At 45.0% G+C, this 18377-nt stretch overlaps 1 protein-coding gene across 4 annotated transcripts in view; it reads left to right on the top strand.

Moving 5' to 3' along the window:
- Positions 1 to 336: 336 nt before the first annotated feature.
- Positions 337 to 18377, top strand: part of TNRC6A (trinucleotide repeat containing adaptor 6A) — a 40148-nt gene continuing 22107 nt past the window's right edge. For all 4 annotated transcript variants that reach the window (XM_088657149.1, XM_088657148.1, XM_060282687.2 and 1 more), the window contains exons 1-4: positions 337 to 546; positions 2461 to 2508; positions 12420 to 12510; positions 13388 to 13409. In XM_088657149.1, coding sequence (XP_088513275.1) covers positions 542 to 546; positions 2461 to 2508; positions 12420 to 12510; positions 13388 to 13409 — 166 coding nt within the window. In that variant the 5' untranslated portion in view covers positions 337 to 541. The remainder of the gene's footprint in view (positions 547 to 2460; positions 2509 to 12419; positions 12511 to 13387; positions 13410 to 18377) is intronic.

The following is an 18377-nucleotide window of genomic DNA, read 5'->3' as shown; positions in this document are numbered from 1 at the left end:
TGGAGTGCGAGGAGGGGGCGCGTGTGCACCACCTAGCGCTCCTTAGAGGAAAAAAGGCGGGCTATAATAAATGCAGCAACTGAGCTGATGAATAAGCCGCTTCTCTACATCCACGGAGGGGACTTTTTTGCCCCTTCTTCCACCACATTTTTTCTAACGCTTCGTTCCATGGCGGATCCGCCGCGCCAATTCCACCTCCCTCTCTCTCCCGCCCGTTGCTAGGGCGCCATGTTGGCGGCGGCGAGAGCCCCCCCGGAAGTGCTTCCCGCCGGCGGGGGGAGGCGGGGCGTCCGCTTCCGGGGCGTGGCGGCGACGGGGCTGCTGGGGAGTCTCCTCCGTGAGGGAGGCTGGAAATGGCGGCGGCTGGGAGGGGGGAGAAGAAGAAGAGGCGGAGGCGGAGGCGGCCGACCCGGGTGGAGAAGAAGCAGCGGCTGCAGCAGCACCAGGAGGCAGCCGAGGCCATCCTGCCGGGGACCCCCAGGCCGGGGCGCCGGGAATAAGAGGCGGAGCAGGCGACACCCCCGCCGCCCCCCCAAAGCACATGCGGTGAGGAGGGGGCGCCGTGATCTGGGTTGGGGGGTGTCGTTTGCAAGACAAGGTGGAGCCGGGGCTAAAATTTCCTCTCGTATATCTCCCCAGCAATTTTTTTAAAAAAAGCCCCTCACTAAACATGGCGCGCGATGGCCGGGGCCGGATCCCCCCCCCAATTTTGCTGCTGCGCCATTGCTCCGCCTTGCACGGACACGGAGCTGCCCGAGAGAGAATCGCGCCGCCGCCGCCCCGTGCCCGCGCTTTGCGTGCGCCTTCGCCCCGGGGAGGCTGCAAAGCGGTGCATGGCGCCCGGGGGGAGGAGAGGAGAGAGAGGGAAAGAGAAAGAGAGTCTCCTCCTTTTCTGTTTACTTCAGCTGCAAATGCAAGAAAGGGTGAGAGGGGGCCGCTGCGAGGAAGCGGAAATTTCGCGGGGGCCCCCGCGCCGCCCCGCAGCAGAGGATGGCGCGAGAGGAGGAGGAGTGTAGCGCAGGCAATCCTCCATCCATCCTGCGCTCATTGCAGAGAGGAGGCGGTGGGTGCCCTTATGCCAAATGAGGAATAGGTACTTGCAATGAGGCTGGGGTGCAGCCTGCTAGCCCTTGATTTGCCCAGATGGAGAGAAAATTGCCTTCCCCACCCAAAAAATAGCATCTAAGTAGAACTAAAGAGGCGCATAGGCAGAGGAGGTGCTTTCAGTCACGCTCCCCAGGGCGCATTCTTGTATGTAATAAATAAACATAAATAAATATGTTGTAATAAATAGCATAAACATCTCTGCCACCCTGTTGGCCTGACAGTGGCTGTACCCTTAGGATGCCCTCTGTAGATCCCTGCAGGGTGAGCAGCGTTGAAGGGCCTTGATAGAGTAGAAGATGCTGAGCTTTTACCTCTTTAGCTGCCTGCCCCATTCACTTATGTTTTGACCCCCCCCTTATTTCAATTGAATGAACACTGGTGAGGTATGAAAATGCCACCCTATCCATTTGTTGGGCACACATTTGTATACAGTAGCAGCTGCGTCTTTAGCAAAACAGCTGATACAAGTAAGTCCATCCCCATGTTCTGTTGCAGGTAGAATCTGGCCGAACCGTTAATCCGCCTCCTATAATTCCTTTGCTCTAAGCCCAGAGGGTGGGAAGTTACAGCATGTTTCCAACTCAGCCATAGATTTGAATCCCTTTTGGGACATATTTAGAGCACTTAATGTTGTGGCTCCATGTTTGGTGCCTAGGCCTCAGTCCCACCTAAGGCAGAGTGTTGCAAGTATGGTGTACCCTGCATGCAGTGAATGTTCTTGTGGAGTGCATCAAGCAATAGCAACTTCTGTTCTGAAGCTATATTATTAATAAGACTTTCTGTTCGCTAATCCTTCAAGCTGGTGCTGAGCTGTATAGTTCTAGCATCTTTGGGGCAGGGCTTCTCAATGCATTCTAGCTTTGTCTCTGGTGCTATCTGGGTCTATCCTGTTAGCTGCTTTTGCGGGCCTCACTTATCTGTCACCTGCACCTTCACATTAGGGCATCTGATGAAGTGGGTCGTTGCCTACAATAACTTCAGCAGCAGTTTTAAATGTGTTGGTTTTGAAGGTGCCACAAAGCTCCTTCCTTGGGTTTTCTTGCAAGTGGTTGACATGGCTGTCCTCCTGTTGGTGCCAGAAATACATGTTGTGCTCAGAACGGGACTGATGAGGGTTTTCAGCTGCTGAACTCTTGCTTCTCTTGCACCAACGTGTGTGCTCATGTTTACTGATTTTCTCAATCAGCTAGTGCATATGTGTATTTTTATTCATTGCATATTCATTTCTCATTTAACTGCACAATAAAACAATCCTTTAGATCATTGGTCAGACAAGTATGCCTGTATTTGTACCTTTGATTTGTTACTGCCTGGGCTTGCTTTCTTGATGGGGATATGTGTGTTCTTTTTCAGAGTGTTGGAAGCTAAAGCTACCAAAGAAGTCGAAAGAAAACTAAGCAGGTAAGTCAGAAATAAAAGGGCAGAAAATGACCTGAAGGGCATGTAGGAATTGGGAGCTTAGACAATTGACAGTTTGCGTGATTTGTTTTAAAGAAATGTGGTGACGCTTCCTTATAAAATGTAATTGAGCAGAGAGATCCTTTGTGAAGCGGCGTCCTCCACTTCTTTAAATATCTTGCCGAACATATTTTCTTTTGCTACATTTAAACTGTTGCCAGAAGTAAGCAAGAGCAAAAATGAATGCAGGGTTTGTTTGCTGTGTGTGTTTTTCATCCTTGCCTGGCCAAATGGATTTTTATTGGCTGGAAATCATCGCTGGCCTTGAACTCAACACAAGCCACATCTTGTGAAATAAACATTTGTTCCTTTCTATGTGCTGTATTAAGGAGTGTGAGAAGTAGCTGCTTGCTAATAGCCAGGGAAATTTGAAACTTCCCATTACTACAGTAGTAATAGAAACTTCGAAATTGGTTTAAGACTTTGGAGTGGGGATGGGGGGTAAATATCTGGCCAAATTATTTTTCAGTACTTTTGTGCTCCTCCTTTATCTTTGCAAAGAGGTAGGCCACTATTCCCATAGTGCAGCTAGGCAATTGAGAATGAGCAGTGCACTGCAAACATGTAGAAACTGTGCAAAGTATCTGGTCAAGTGCTCCAGTGCTTTCTGTTTTCTTGCATTACGCATATATGTCACATAGTATTCTTCCTGCACTTGTAAGGAACTGATCTTTTAGTGTGGCAGCGCCTACTCTTTGGAACTCCCTGCCTATTGATATCAAGCAGGCGCCTTCACTGTACTCGTTTGGGCGCCTGCTTAAAGCATTTCTGCATATGCATAGCTGCCAAGTTCTCCCTTTTTTAAAGGGAAATTCCCTTATGCTGAATAGGCTTCCTCGTGAGAAAAGGGAAAACTTGGCAGCTATGCATATGTAAGCCTACCCAGTTACATAGATGTTGATGTATTTTAGTTTCTTTTGCTTTTAATTATTTTGATATGTCTTTAATTGTTTTTAACTTTTTATTTAGGATTTAAATATTTATTGTATACTGCTTAGTAGTTTTGTAAACTGCTTAAGTGGTATATACATTTCGTTAAATAGAAAATAAAAGCACTTTTGATTAGGGATGCCTACTCAAATATGTTAAAAGTTGACCTGTGTTTTATTTAGTAATTTTAGCTTAACTACTGATTTTTATTACATTCTGTATTTTTTTGAAAACAGAAACACCTATGAACTTGAAAAAATAATTGTATGACATATTTGTATGACATATTTTATACACTATTTACAGTTAAGCCATCTACAGATGGTTAAATAATGATGTGTAGCCCCACGCAGACCCCCTCCCCTTGTCGCACTCTGTGTTTCATAACTCGTTACTTTTTATCTTTGTGTCGTCGCCCCCCCCCACTTAACTGGCCACAATTTGGCATTAGGCAATAGTCAGGAAGTTAATTATTTTAAACGTCTGTATACCTCATTTCAGCTATAACAGCCTCCCAAGCATACACCCAAATGTTGAAAAATGAAAAATGAATCTGTCAAGATTTACACAATTAAAAACAAGACATCCTAAAAAACCCTGACTGAGTTTACAGAGCAGAAATCAAGGCTACGACATCTTGCCTTGCTTTTGGGTTTTTAATATATTGTAACTGATAGTTCTGCACATCAGTAGAAGGTCAAGAAGAGTACCGTAGTTTGTTGTTAATCTACTGAACATTGTCATTTAATTCTTAGAAACACTGAACACTGCTGTAGTTTTTCTGGTCAAATCTGTTTCTGCAGGCGTGCTTAAAGTGAAACTGGCAGTTGAAGGATAGCATGTTTCATTACAGGAGGAATTTTATAGGGTGGCATGGGACTCCTGTCAAGTAAATGAATGGTCAGGGGCCTTACACCTCACTGGTAGAGAGCGGCTTAATTGCAATATCATTTTTACCCCTCTAATCTGTGCACATGTGCAGCTAGGGTAAATTTGGAATGATGGTACTACTTATACTGAAATCACCCAACCTGGCATCTCTGATGCTAAATAAATAATTGCAACAGAGGAAATGCTGACATAACTTAATGCCATCGAAGCATAACCTGCCACTGCTACACCCCTATTGGGGTTTAGAAATGAAACTGAATAAAGGACACAAACTTTCCTTAAAGCAATCACTGCCTAGCTGCATAAAAACAATATAATAAATGTTGCATTTGTGGTGAGGATGTTTAGAGTGTGTGACATAAGCTATCTGGCCAGATCTTAGGAGCTCATGCAAGGCAGCTCTGTAACAAATTTTCAGAGTATTCAATAATGGTCTGAGTCTCCTTCCTGAGCCAATTGCCGGTGCCTACAGCACTGTTCATGCTGTGCAGTGGTTCATCATAGACAGCCAGGAATCTTAATAAAACTAATCACTGAGCAGAGTTTCAAAGCATGTGGTCAGATCTAGGGCTGGGTGATAGCTTGTTTTCACTATTGTAATATATCACTAGCTAAAAATCTTGATATATCAATATATCACAATATCTGAAATAAGGAACTCTGCAGAGGCGAACAGGATAATGTCCTGGCAACTGCTACTACTTAGGGGTTTAAGACAGATCAATGACAATATTATCAATCATCTCACACTCAGTTTCATCAGCAGGCATGCCAAAATGCATCCCAACATACCAAATGGTGCTGTTCAGGACAATCCAAAGAGTGGCAATGAGTCATAGTGAATAGAAATAATCTGGAACTGCCACACTGCCAGCAGGTCTACTAGGCGGCAGAATCAACAATCAACAAGGGGGGGGGGCAGAAGCAGCCTGGCAGCAGTGGCGCAATAATCAGCAGCCTGTGAAGCCTTGCCACGGCAGTGGGCTGTGGTGGCAGAAGCGGTGGCAGCCTGCAAGGTGGCCTGCAAGGCCTTGCAGCAGTAGCAAAAGTGTTGACAGCCTGCAAGACCTTGTCATGGCAGTGGCCGTAGTGGCGGCCTGCAAGGCCTTGTTGTGGCAGCAGGAGACTAGCAGAAGCAGAGGTGGCCTGCAAGACCTCTCTGAGCCAGGTTGCCACAGCTTCTGCCACTGCCTCCAACTACCACCAGGAGTACTTGCAGACTGCTGCCACTTCTTCCCACCACAGTGAGGCAAGCCCCACTGCCTGTGTTGCCACAAGGCCTCACAGGCTGCCACTACTATTGCCACCATGTTCTGTCACCGCTGCAAGGCCTTGCAGGATGCTGCTACTGTCGTCTCCTGTCCCTGCCGCGAGTCTCCGCAGGCCTCTGCTGTGAGGATTTGCAGGCCACCGCTATTTCTGCTGCCAAATCCTGTTGCTACTGCAAGGCCTTGCAGCCACTTCCAGTCACTACCACAAGGCCTTGCAGTCCACTGCTGCTGCTGTTATATTCTATCACTGCCGTGAGGCCTTCCACACCACCATCACTACTGCCACCACCTCCTGCCATGACCGCGAGGCCTCGCAGGCTGCCAATACTGCCGCCACCTCCCGTCACTGCCGTGAGTCCTCGCAGACTGCAGCTGCTACTGCCGTCACTATCACCACCGCAAGGCCTTGCAGGCTGCCACGGTTTGTGCTGCCATTGAAAGGCCTCGCAGGCTGCTACTGCTACTGCCACCAACTCCTGGCGCTGCCAAGAGGACTTGCAGGCCACCACTGATTGTGCTGCCACTGCCAGGCCTTGCAGGTTGTCGCCGCTACTGCTGACCCGTACCACGATCATGGCAAGCTGTTTCTGCTGCTGCTGCTGCTGCCTCCTTGCAGGCCTGCTGGCAGTGTGGCAGTCCCAGATTATTTGTATTCACTGTGACTCATCGCCATACTTTGGATGGTCCTGAATAGCACCATTTAGTAGCCAAGCCCAAAACCAAAAGTCCTATGGGGATGCATTTTGGCTTGCCTGCTAATGAAACTGAGTGTGTGATGATTGATAATATTTTTGTTTATCTGTTTTAGACCCCTAAGTAGTGGCAGTTACCAGGGCATTGTCCTGTGTGCCTCTGTATAGGTCCATACTTATTTCAGACATTGTGGTAGATTGCAACATTTAGCTGGTGATGTGAGGTTTAGCTAGTGATAACATTGCAGCGTTTAGCTGGTAAGTTATCACAATGTTTAGATATCGCCTAGCCCTTACACACATTGTGATTTGCAATATATTGCCAGCTCAAATATTATGAAACATTTATTAGGCTGTGAACTTCAAAGCAGTTTTGGATGATATATCGCCCAGCTCTAGTCAGATCTTGCCATTTGTTATGCCCTCTAAAGGCACACTGGCTTCAGAGAAAACTAATGATTTTCCTTTAAGGATCTGAATGAACTCCCTTGGCAAAAGATGCTGTTAAGGTCGTGGCTCAACAATTGTGCTTGTGCACTCTGTTTGGGGCAAAATTACTGACTTGTATGTTGAACCTTCAGGAAATTGTCCCCCCTCCCTTCAATTTAATAGATGTTTCTTTGCCATCTGAGTTGGCATGGAAACCCCATTGGATATACCTGTCTGACATAAACCCTCCACACTATTTTATTTCATAAGATCATTTATACCCTACTTTTGACCCTTTTGAAATTGTAAATCACAGCAGGGATGTGGGCGCACAAATCCCAAACAGCTGTGAAACATAAAAAAAACTGAAGAGCTGTTTTGACCTTGACTTGAGTGTGCAAAATGAAACAGACTTGTGGAACTTACTGCCCTGTGTGATAGGAACTACTACTGAGAAGGCCTGATTTTACGTCTCAGTCTTCCGCACTGTACAAGATGGCAGTACATATAATAGAGTCTCTTCTAATGACTGAAATGCCTGGGGTAGGTTTACAGGGCAGTGGAAACTTGGCCTGCAGCAGTTACTGTAGTGCAGAGATGTGTTGGGATTGCAACCCACAGCTGATTTATTTTGGGTTGCATCCAAAGTAGCTCTGAGTAACACATTCTGTCAGCGCAAGAGTTTCAGCTTGTGCACCGGGATGCCACTCACCCCTGCAAAATCTTTTCTGGGGTTCCCCAAGACTCTTTAGTAGATTTGGAGAGGGTGTATGGGGAGGAGGGGGAAAGTCCATCTGGGCAAGTAGACACCCTTGCACTGACTGGACTGTTAGTTGTGTACTGCCCATTATTATTACATTTAGGTCCCAGCTCTCTTCCAGGGAGCTCAGGGTGGAGCACATCATTCTCCCCCTCCTCATAACGTCCCTGTGAGGTAGATTAGGCTGATCAATTGTGGCTGACCTAAGGCCTCCCAGTGGCCTTCATGGCTGGGTGGGGATTTGTGCCCTGCTCTGCCATGTCTTAGTCTGCTTATAGGACTGCTGCCAAAATAGTTGGTGTGCCGTCCTTCTCATGAAAGAATTTAAAATATTTATAGCCTCACTCTTCATCGAATGTTTTCAATCCCAGAGTGTGTGTGGGGGGGGGGGGAGTAATAAAAACAAACAAAGAAAAACAACATGCAGAAATTACAAAATCATATAAACAGGACCAATAAACAACCAAACAATTCTGTTATAAGGTCAACAGGCAAAATTACAACATACTATTTCCAATTTATTGAAGAACAGGCCTCAAGGTCAGCGGAGCTGCCAGCTAGCGATGTGCAGGTGGATTTGGTGGCCTCCTTATCTCCCTAGCAGCCAGCACAGGCAGTGTTCAGGAACCTTCAAGGTCTTGGCCTAAGTGGATGCTATAAATGACTTCCAAGTATTTGGAGGTTTACCATCGGAAGTTGTGATGAGTCAGAAGGGGCCGTGCAAGCAGCTCCATTTAACCCCTTCCAGTGCTTGCATGGTGCTTGAGTCAAGAGCAACACTGCAACATCCTCCTTCCATCATCATCATCATTATTATTATTATTATTATTATTATTATTATCATTATTTTATTCAGATGATGGCTTACCCCACCTTCCAACTTGATTGCCACTGCTGCTTGCCCATAACTCTTGCAGAGTTTCTAGCTTCCCTTCTTCTGGGTACCTTGAGTTCCAATGCAAGTCTTATAGACCATATTCTCATATTCCACTTCGCTTGCCCCCAAAGTAAGAGTGTTGTGAATGAGTTGACTATGTATGGATAGTTTGCTCAGCTCCATTGCTGGTTTGCGGGAGTCCTTGAGCCAGAGGTGATTAATGTTTGCTTAAGGGCTTTGTCATCTTGACCTCAAAGCTTGGAACTAATCATTAGTTGCATTTCTAAGATGGGTATTCCATAAATGCACCAAGCAAAAGGCACATAATTTGCATGAGGCCAGCTGCCTTAAGGCCTGGAATCTAGCACAGGCGGATGTCTGTTTCAGCTCTTTGATTTGCCCTTTTCTTCTTAAACCGAATGTTACTGGTTCTTGGGAAGATTGGCTTCTGCTTGACACTCTGATATTTGTGAATGAAATTGCCTGTTGAGCCTTTGTAAACAGACTGCCTGGGTGCTTAAACATACAAAGGGTATTCCGAAGGTAAAATACGAGCTCAGAGGTGTCCAGGGGAAAAGTTTGTATAGCATGTTTGCGTCATATGTGTATTAAACTTGCAAGATTTTGACCATATGCAGTCGAAGGCAATCTGGATGAAATTGTGCAAGTTAAATCCGAGCAAGGCAGAGAGATGGGGATATGCCTGTAGTATATCTCACTTTCAGCAAAGCATTAGACAGACACTTTGTGATATCTTTCTTGATAAGACAATAAAATACGGGCTGGGCTTTTGTTCCCTACCTAAGGCTACCCTCCTGCCTTTGATTTTCCTCAGTGATTCATTCCCTAGAGGTGCAAAGGACATGCTATTCTAAATATTTAACAAAAGTTATATACGGCTTGATTGTAAATAGAACCTCCAAGACAGGCATGTGCTTGTGCATCTCCATCCGTTTATCAGGCATGATCCCTAAAGGGGAGGCAGGAAAGCATCCTCACAGCCACTCTGAGCAGTGGATCTTGACAGAAAAGACTTAACACTGCCTCTTGCTTAAACTCCATGGGCACAAAAGGTTCTACTAAAGCAGGCATGTCCAAAGTCCGGCCTGCCGGTCAATTTAATCCGGCCTCCAAGACAGTATATGTCCTGGGGTAAAATCCTAAAAAAAGCTCACCCACTTTGGGGTAAAATTGTAAAAGCTCACCAACTTCAATCCTAAAAAAAAGCTCACCAACTATGGCCGCCCTCACGCATGTTCACTTCATCAAATCTGGCACTCTTTGAAAAAAGTTTGGGCACCCCTGCTCTAAGAGGTTTATGACCGATATTTAAATGATCAATACAAAACAATTAAAAACAGGTATTTTAAAATATAAATAAAATATAATTAAAATCAGACATTCAGCAAAAAACATTTAAACATATGTCTGGATACATGCCTGAACCAAAATATTTTTAGCAGTGCAGAAAAGAGTACAGCAAAGGCACTTTTTCTGATGTCACAGTGTTGCCTGAGTATTGTTACTGCCTAAGTGTCAGGTGAGAGGCAGTGTTAAGAGTGGCGAACCAGGACCGGGGAGGCCAGGGGTCCAGTCCTCACTCAGCTATGACACTCAGGAATTCAAGTTTTAGGATATCTGCTCTGGTTTTGGTCTTATTCTCAGTGGACTGTGTGGTATAAAACATAGAAAGTATTGAATCTTTTGTGCCAGTTACAGTTGGTAGCATATTGTGCAGTTTTCAAAATTCCCAGATCTCTTTCAAATCTATCTTGAGTGTATGCATGCTCCTAGTTTAACTGAAGTTGGTAGAAAAGATCGCTTTCTTAGTTTGTCTTGTATAGTTCTGTGATAGACAGCACCTGCCTTCAGCACCTAATTACTTCCATATGAAGCCAAGTTTATCAGATGATTTTTAGTGTGTGTGCATTCAGTTGTCTGGGCTTCTTTGAACTCTGGGTGTGAGCTGATCCCTGGGTGTGGTCTTGTGCAGGCAAACCTCATTATCTGTGGATTACAGTAAATCACCTCCCTATCTGCTTGTGCTTATGCATATGCATGCTGCTTTATAACACCACTAGCCCAGTGGGTCCCCACAATTTGGCCTGTCAAGTTGTAATGCAAGCATGAATTGCATAGGGCAACACACACACACACACACACTGTGATTGCTTGGATCTGTTGACTACTTGGGTAAATGTTACACATCTGTAAAAGGTTTTCAGTGGAGCATATTATGAGGGGGACAAACATGCTTGCTTTCAGTCTAATTTACTGTCCCTGTAATTGCCTTAAATTGAGACTTTGGGGTTGGTTGGTTGCAACAAGATGCGATAATTGAGGACATGTGGCACTTAAGTGGGTCAAAATGAGGCCAATAAAACTAGGAGTAGAATTCCATTACAGCTGGAAGGGCTTCATAAAGCAACAGTTGTCAAGCTGTTTGCTTAGACCCGTTGAGTCAGGCTAGCGCCATCTTGCGGAGTCTGCTGTGCCTTTTTGTTGATGCAGGGAGCAGACTGACTGACTCGGCAGCAACTTGAACCCCCTCCCAGTCCCCACCTTGCCCTACCAGGACCAAGCTATACCTAGCATGCAATCATGTGCCACCTTGCCCAATTCTAGCTAATCACAGGCTGCAATCTTCAGTGGAGCACAGAGCAGGATGAAAAGGCTCCTTAAGCTTTCTGGCTGCTTTCTACTCTAAATAACTCTTTCCCCAGCTATGTTCATGGAGGTAAGCGACAGCTCACTTAAGGGGAGAAAGGCAGCTGAAAAGATTAAGCAGCCAGCCCCCTCTGTCAATGCCCTGTGATTGCAGCTGCCTTTTGTCAATTAATGCAGGTGGAGTGTCCTGAGGGTGGGTCTGTTTCCTGCTCTCAGTGATTCACCTTTGTCTTCTTCAGCACAAGTCCCATGTGGAAGGAATTTGTTTGGAAGAGAGCCACCCATGGCAATTCAGAAAGTGATTTCCTGGCCTTGCCTGTTGTCGTTTGGCTTAATGACCCTCTCTACTTCAATGCAATTTTCATATTTCCCCCTTACTTTTAAGGCAGTTATTGTTCTAGCGTCATCTACATATCTTACTGTTTTAAGATCTGTCCCATTCCTTTTTCTTGATGTGTTATGGCTTTTTCAGTTGCGAGCCTCTGAGTGGTGCAAAATTTAGTCCTGATTCAGTTATTTAATTAATTTGAATGGCAGGAGCTGTAAATACATAGACAAAGTTGTTTTGTGGTTTTGGAAATGTGACAGACCCCTGGCCTTTATTGCAGTTCTCACTGACGCTGATGCCTTTAGCTGGGCAAGCTGGTGTATGCCTTCTCTTCCACACCCAACCTTGTATGCTTCTTGTGAGGGCAGAACACAAAATATTTCACCATCCTGCAGGCCTCTTATATTCGCTGCCTTTCCCCCAAACCCCACGGCCTCTTTTTTTTTTGGTTGCTAAGTTTGTGAGAAGTGGGGGGTTTGTTGCTTGTGCAGCTTAGTTGCCAGCACTTTCTTGGGCTGCCCTTCCTTGGTTTGGGACCCTGTGAGGCACTCCAAACCTTCCTTACCTCTGAAAACCCCTTCGTTTTCAGTGGGCAGCAGTTCCTCCTTTCCCTTGTTTCTAGTTTTGCCTTGGAGTAAGTGTAACAAATCAAATATTGGCGCATAGCACTTACCAGATTAAAAAATATATTGCCTGATTTGCACCTTGTTAAAAGCATTTCTAGTCTCAATTCAAACTGAACTAAAAATGCACTCTATAATTCTTTATATGCTTGTAGAATTAAAAGGTATATATAGGAAGATACTGCTAGGATTATTAAAGTTGGAGTGACAGACATCTTAATGCTTTTCAATACAGTAGGCAGAACTGGACTTTTAATTCCTAGCAAATTAGTGTGTGTTGTATCCAAGTAAATATTACCCAGAGTAGAATGAATTGGGGTCCATGCCCCGCGGGGAAGACGTTGGCTGTGTGTCTTTGTGAGGTCTAATTGCAGCCCTATCCTCAGGGAATTGGTGCAAGAGGAGGAAGAACAGTTGATGGAAGAAAGGAAAAAGAGGAAAGACGACAAGAAGAAGAAAGAAGCTGCTCAGAAAAAGGTGAGTCAGAGACTAAGGCACTTGGTGGGTTGTGATGGCCACCAACTTTGGCGGCTTTGAAATGGGCTTAGACCAGACATGTCAAACCTGCGGCCCTCCAGATGTTTTGGACTACAATTCCCATCTTCCCCAACCACTGGTCCTGCTAGGTAGGGATCATGGGAGTTGTAGGCCAAAACATCTGGAGGGCCGCAGGTTTGACATGCCTGGCTTAGACAAATGCATGGAGGAGAAGGAGACTCTTGATGGCTACTAGTCATGATGGAACAGCAGGAGCATCTTATTGGCCACTGTGAGAAACAGGGTGCTTGACTGAACAGGAGCCCTTTGATCTGATCCAGCTTCAGGGCTCTTTTACGGGCCTAAAATGTATGTGTTTGTGAACCTCGCATTGCATGTTTATCAGATGACTTCAGCCTTTAATGCTGGGAGTTCTTTGCACATAGGGGGAGAAGCCTTCAACTTTAAAGGGGTCTGACTACAGTTTTATAGGGAGGAGGGGAGACAACCTTGCCAGTGTGGTGTAGTGGTTAAAAGCGGTAGACTCGTAATCTGGGGAACCGGGTTCAACGTCTCCGCTCCTCCACTTGCAGCTGCTGGGTGACCTTGGGCTAGTCACACTTCTCTGAAGTCTCTCAGCCCCACCCACCTCACAGGGTGTCTGTTGTGGGGGAGGAGGGGAAAGGAGATTGTTAGCCACTTTGAGACTCCTTCGGGTAGTGATAAAGCGGGATATCAAATCCAAACTCCTCCTCTTCTTCATATTTATGTTGAGAAAGGATGCATATGCTGATAATGCCCTATAAGCTGCCAGTTTGTGCCCAGTGTTGGGAAAGCGTCTCTGATAATCATTAATTGGGTTGTTGTTGTTTTTCAGGCCGCTGAACAAAAAAACAAAGGTGAGTTATTTCATGGTCATTGGCTTGGCATAACTTTGATATGACTCCTCTTTGTCTGGTGAAGAGCTTTGAATGTGCCTTTGGTGGGCTGGAGATTCTTTCATGAGAAAGCCAGAAAGGACAGAATAGAATAGAATAGAATAGTTTATTGACCAAGTATCAACCCTCCTTGGAATTTTGCTTCGACTACATTGCAATGTAAAGAAAAATGATGGCACAAGGAAAAAAAGCTATTCCTGTGCCTAGACGTTTTTGTATATAGAGTCCTGTACCGACGTCCAGATGGAAGTAAATCAAACAAGTGATGACCAGGATGTGAAGGGTCTACAGCAATTCTCTCTGCTCTCTTCCTGACTCGAGCAGCATAAAGTGTCTCTATTGGAGGCAAACTAACACCAATTACCCTCTCTGCAGTTCTTACTGCTCGTTGGAGCCTCTTCTTATCCAGCTTAGAGGCTGTACCATACCAGACAGTAATGGAATTACAGAGAACAGTTTCAATAGTACCTCTATATAATTGGACCAGCGATTCTTGGGGCAGATTAAATTTCCTTAGTTGTCGCAAGAAATACAATTTCTGGTGTACCTTTTTAATCATAATATTGATGTTATCTGACCAATTCAATTTTTGAGAGATCATAGAGCCCAAGAACATAAAGGACTCTACCACTACAACCATGTTACCAAGAATGGAGATTGGCAATGAGATGGGAGGATGCCTTCTAAAATCAATTATCATTTCCACTGTCTTTTGGGCATTTAGCACAAAGTTTTTCTTGCTGCACCACGAGACAGGGTGGAAGAGATGAGCAAAGAACTTTGAAATAGGAGAGGAGGAAAGTGCATGGAAGAGAAATCCCCCCCATGCCTTAACTCAGGCACCCCCAAACTCGGCCCTCCAGCTCTTTTGGGACTACAATTCCCATCATCTCTGACCACTGGTCCTGTTAGCTAGGGATGATGGGAGTTGTAGTCCCAAAACATCTGGAGGGCCAAGTTTGGGGATGCCTGCCTTAACTCTTGTAGTTCAAACCCCTTTGCTAGTTGTTTGAGGATGGAGAGCAAAGTCCTCCTCCCCAGACCCAGTGGTCCTCCTTAGATACCAGATATTGCTGCACATTTTGAATGCCTGCATCCTGTCTAAAAGCAGGAAATTTGGAACAGCATCCAAGGATGTCCACCTGCTTGCACAACAGAAATTGCTTGTGCAATGTAGCTTCTGGTTTCTTTGATTTCCCCCTCCTGCGCCCCTCCAATGCGCTCACAAAATTGCTCTGGAGGATCCCCAAAACTCTGGAGCATATTTTTGGGGTGTGGGTAGAGCTTCAGGGGAGGAATGGAAGGAGAAGCCCCATTGCAAAGGCAGACACCTCATACTATGTTGGCTCTCACCTTTGGTTTTTGGGTTTTTTTTTAAAAAAAAAAACCTGTATCCTGAACTTAAATTTCTCTCATTAGGAGATACCGTATTTCCAAGATAGAACTGCAGATTGCACAAATGCATTTGCTCTGCAAATCTTTTGTTGAGCAGATTGATTTTTTTGTGTCCCTTGATGTCTGGAGTCATCTAATGTTTTGTTTCAGATTGCATTAAGTGCAAAGCAGAGGAAAAGAGGGACTTGGGGGCAGTTATAAGGCTTTAAAAAGGCTTCCTTCCTTTCGATTGAATTTTACTTTTCTCATGAGTGAAACTGGCTAAGAGTCCTGTTGGCATCATAAGGGTGCTCTGAGTAGTATATTCCAAAATATTAGGCATCTTAGATTGATTAGGAAACAAAAGCTTCAGTGCACTCTAAACTAGTATACTTAAGAATGGTGCATTTTGAATATAGGCTAATTTGCTTCAGTTAAGGGTATCAGACCAGCTTGTAGTACACACATGCCCAGGGTGGATAAAAATTAATTATTATTTTTAAGAATTAAAGGTGCCTCTTTAATTTAAAAAAGCATTAATAGGCTGATTTAAAAGAAAAAGAAATCTGAACCCATATAAGTCACAGTCTTTTTGGTGGAATTACTTTAATAAGTGTACATAGGATTCAGCTTTAGCCTGCAAGTAAGTGATCTTGCTTAGTCTACTTACATGTGTACAGATGGGTAAACAAAAGACTATTGTTTTCTATTGGTTATAATTTTGCAGTGCAATGCTAATATGGGCAGTATTGCAACAAATTCTGGATTTTGCTTCTTGGCTTGTAATTAAGGCCCTGCTTAATTACAGACTGCAATGCTTTAAACATTATAGTGCCTAGTCAGTATGGATTTTGTTCAGGAAGTATGTATACATTTTGAAATTGGAAAACTGATTGAAGGCTGCAATCCACAGGCAGGTGCAGGAATGCTTTTGAATACCGATTGCTGGGAACCACAGGAGGTGAGAGTGTTCTTGCTCTCAAATTCTGCTTGCAGGTTTTCCACAGGCATCTGGTTGGCCACTGTGAGAACAGGATGCTGGACTAAATTGGCCCATTTGGCCTGATCTAGTGGGCTGTTGATGTTCTTAGGGGATCTTGTACTGTCCCATAGCTAGGTCTGTGGCCCTCACCCTACTTTCAGCAGATCCTCAGTTGGCCTTTTGCCATCTTTAGGATTGCTTTGACAATCAAATTAGTCTTTCTTAAGGTTTAAATCAGCAGCAAACTGATTTAAGCAGGGGTCAGCAAACTTTTTCAGCAGGGGGCCGGTCCACTGTCCCTCAGACTTTGTGAGGGGCTGGACTATATTTTTTAAATAAAAAAAAATGAACTAATTCCTATGCCCCACAAATAACCCAGAGATGCATTTTAAATAAAAGGACACATTCTACTCATGTAAAAACACCAGGCAGCCCTCACAAATAACTCAGAGATGCATTTTAAATAAAAGGACACATTCTACTCATGTAAAAACATGCTGATTCCCGGACTGTCCGCGGGCCGGATTGAGAAGGCCTTAGTTTGGGGAGGCCTTAGTTTGGGGACCCCTGGTTTAAATAAATTACCCTACTGGAGCCTGGTGACATGTTTCGTTTGTTTGTTCCAATTGTGATGGATGAATCAGAATTGTAGAGTTGGAAGGGACCCCAAGGATCTTCTGGTTCAGGGGTCGGCAAATTAAGGCCCAACACAAGCGGCCCACGGGGGTCGTTTAACCGGTTCCTGAGCCACCCGCCCAGCGAGCCCCCCCACACTGCACTAAATTGGTGCAGCACGGCCCGGGGACTCGCTTCCTCGGTGCCGGAAATCGCGTCTGTGCATGCGCAGATGCCGGAAATCACATCAACGCAGATGCTCCAGCCCACCGAGGGATCTCCACTGGAGTGAACCAGCCCAGGCAAGGTAAACCTTGCCGACCCCTGCTCCACAACCTCCTGAGGGAGACCATTCCACTGTGGAACAACTCTTACTGTCAGAAGGTTTACCCCCTGATGTTTAATCGGGACCTCCTTTCTTGTCATTTGAAGCCTTTGGTTCAAGTTGTGTGACATGTCTTGAGATATTTGAAGGTAGCTATCATATCTCCTCTCAGTAAACATACCCAGCTCCTTCAACCCTTCCCCATAAGGCTTGATTTCCAGACCCTTGATCATCTTGGTTGCCCTCCTGTGTGCACATTCCAGCTTGTCAACATCTTCATTAGATTAAAACTTTCTTTTCTATAAAGTTGTGGGAAGTGCCCCTTTTCTTATTGAAACTAAAGTTGGTTTCCTTTCACATCAGAACTCCCAGAAAATCTTGCACACACTTAACTGTGCTTTGGTGAGCCATTGCTGTTTATCTGTGAAAGGGCAGGTATTTCCTGTCAAAAGCCCCCACCTTGCCTCATTTCCTGTTCCTTCTCATGGCTCTAGGGGAGTCAACTGCAGCTATCCATCCTCCCCAGGGGCCTCCATTGGAACTTGTGCGTTTTGCATGTCTCATCTTGGTGATATGAAAGCCACATGTACCCTTTAGCACCCCCAGACTGGCAGCTCAGTGAGGTACTCAAAAGGAAAGTACGTTGCTATGTTTGTAAGTGACGGTGAAAGCAAAGAGGTCTAAATGCAGCCTGCTTTGTGCCAGAAAAAGGAGTGAAACCAACACTTGCAGGGTGGTTCTTCAGCTAGTGAAACTGTTTCCTGTCTGCACTGAAGATGTTGAAGCAGCTGTAGTTTTTTCATGCCTAAGTGAGGACTTGAGAGAAGAGTTCTCCTCATTAGCCCTGTAAAACTATACCCTTCTGGCAGTTAAGTGATGTTTATGCAGCACATTGGATGTGCTTCTTCTGATCTCTATTGTAGAGTTTTTTAAAAATTTAAAAACAGGTTTTTTAAAAAAATTAAGACAAACAAGGCTTATGCTTCTTGAAAACATGTTCTTTGCTCATTTTCTTTGCTGTTAAGTTTTGAGGCAAGTCAAGGGCTGCACAACTGCTTTAAAGTTTCTGTTTAGTCCTAAGAAATTTTCCAGGGAGAAGTGGAAGTGGGAAATTGAATGGTTTTCTTATGAAAGTTAACTGAAGCCATCTTTGAGCATGCAAGTGTGTGAGCCTGGGTTGCATTGGAGACAAACAGGCCAATTAAAATCACTCACCTCTAGTAACTCGGACATACATTGGTAATTGAACATGAAGCTCACCCCACAAGTCTGCCTTTCCTCCATCCTTCTTTTTTGCTTTTACTTTCTCCTTTCTGACTACCAACATTGAGTTCCTCCTGGCGTCTGTTTCTCCATGAGATTTGTCCAGGCCAAACTGTCTTTTCCCCCCAGAGATGCTCAAGCCAGCTGTTTATTCTGTTCCTGGCCCCTTCGCTCTAAGCCATCATTCCCATCATCCCAGCGGTTCCATTGCCACTGGGGAAGGGGAGGGTTTTCCAGCAAGAGCAGAAACTACTTAGTCTGTCATGTATATAAAGCATACAGTCAAACCTTGGAACTTGAACATAATCCGTTCCGGAAGACCATTCGACTTCTGAAATGTTCGGGTTCTGAAGCATGGCTTTTGCTTGGT

Source organism: Zootoca vivipara, chromosome 13, assembly GCF_965207765.1.
Source record: "Zootoca vivipara chromosome 13, rZooViv2.hap1.1, whole genome shotgun sequence".
In the NCBI taxonomy this organism is placed as follows: Eukaryota; Metazoa; Chordata; class Lepidosauria; order Squamata; family Lacertidae; genus Zootoca; species Zootoca vivipara.
The sequence above is the reverse complement of the archived record's forward strand: the minus strand, read 5'-3'. Positions and strand labels throughout refer to the sequence as shown.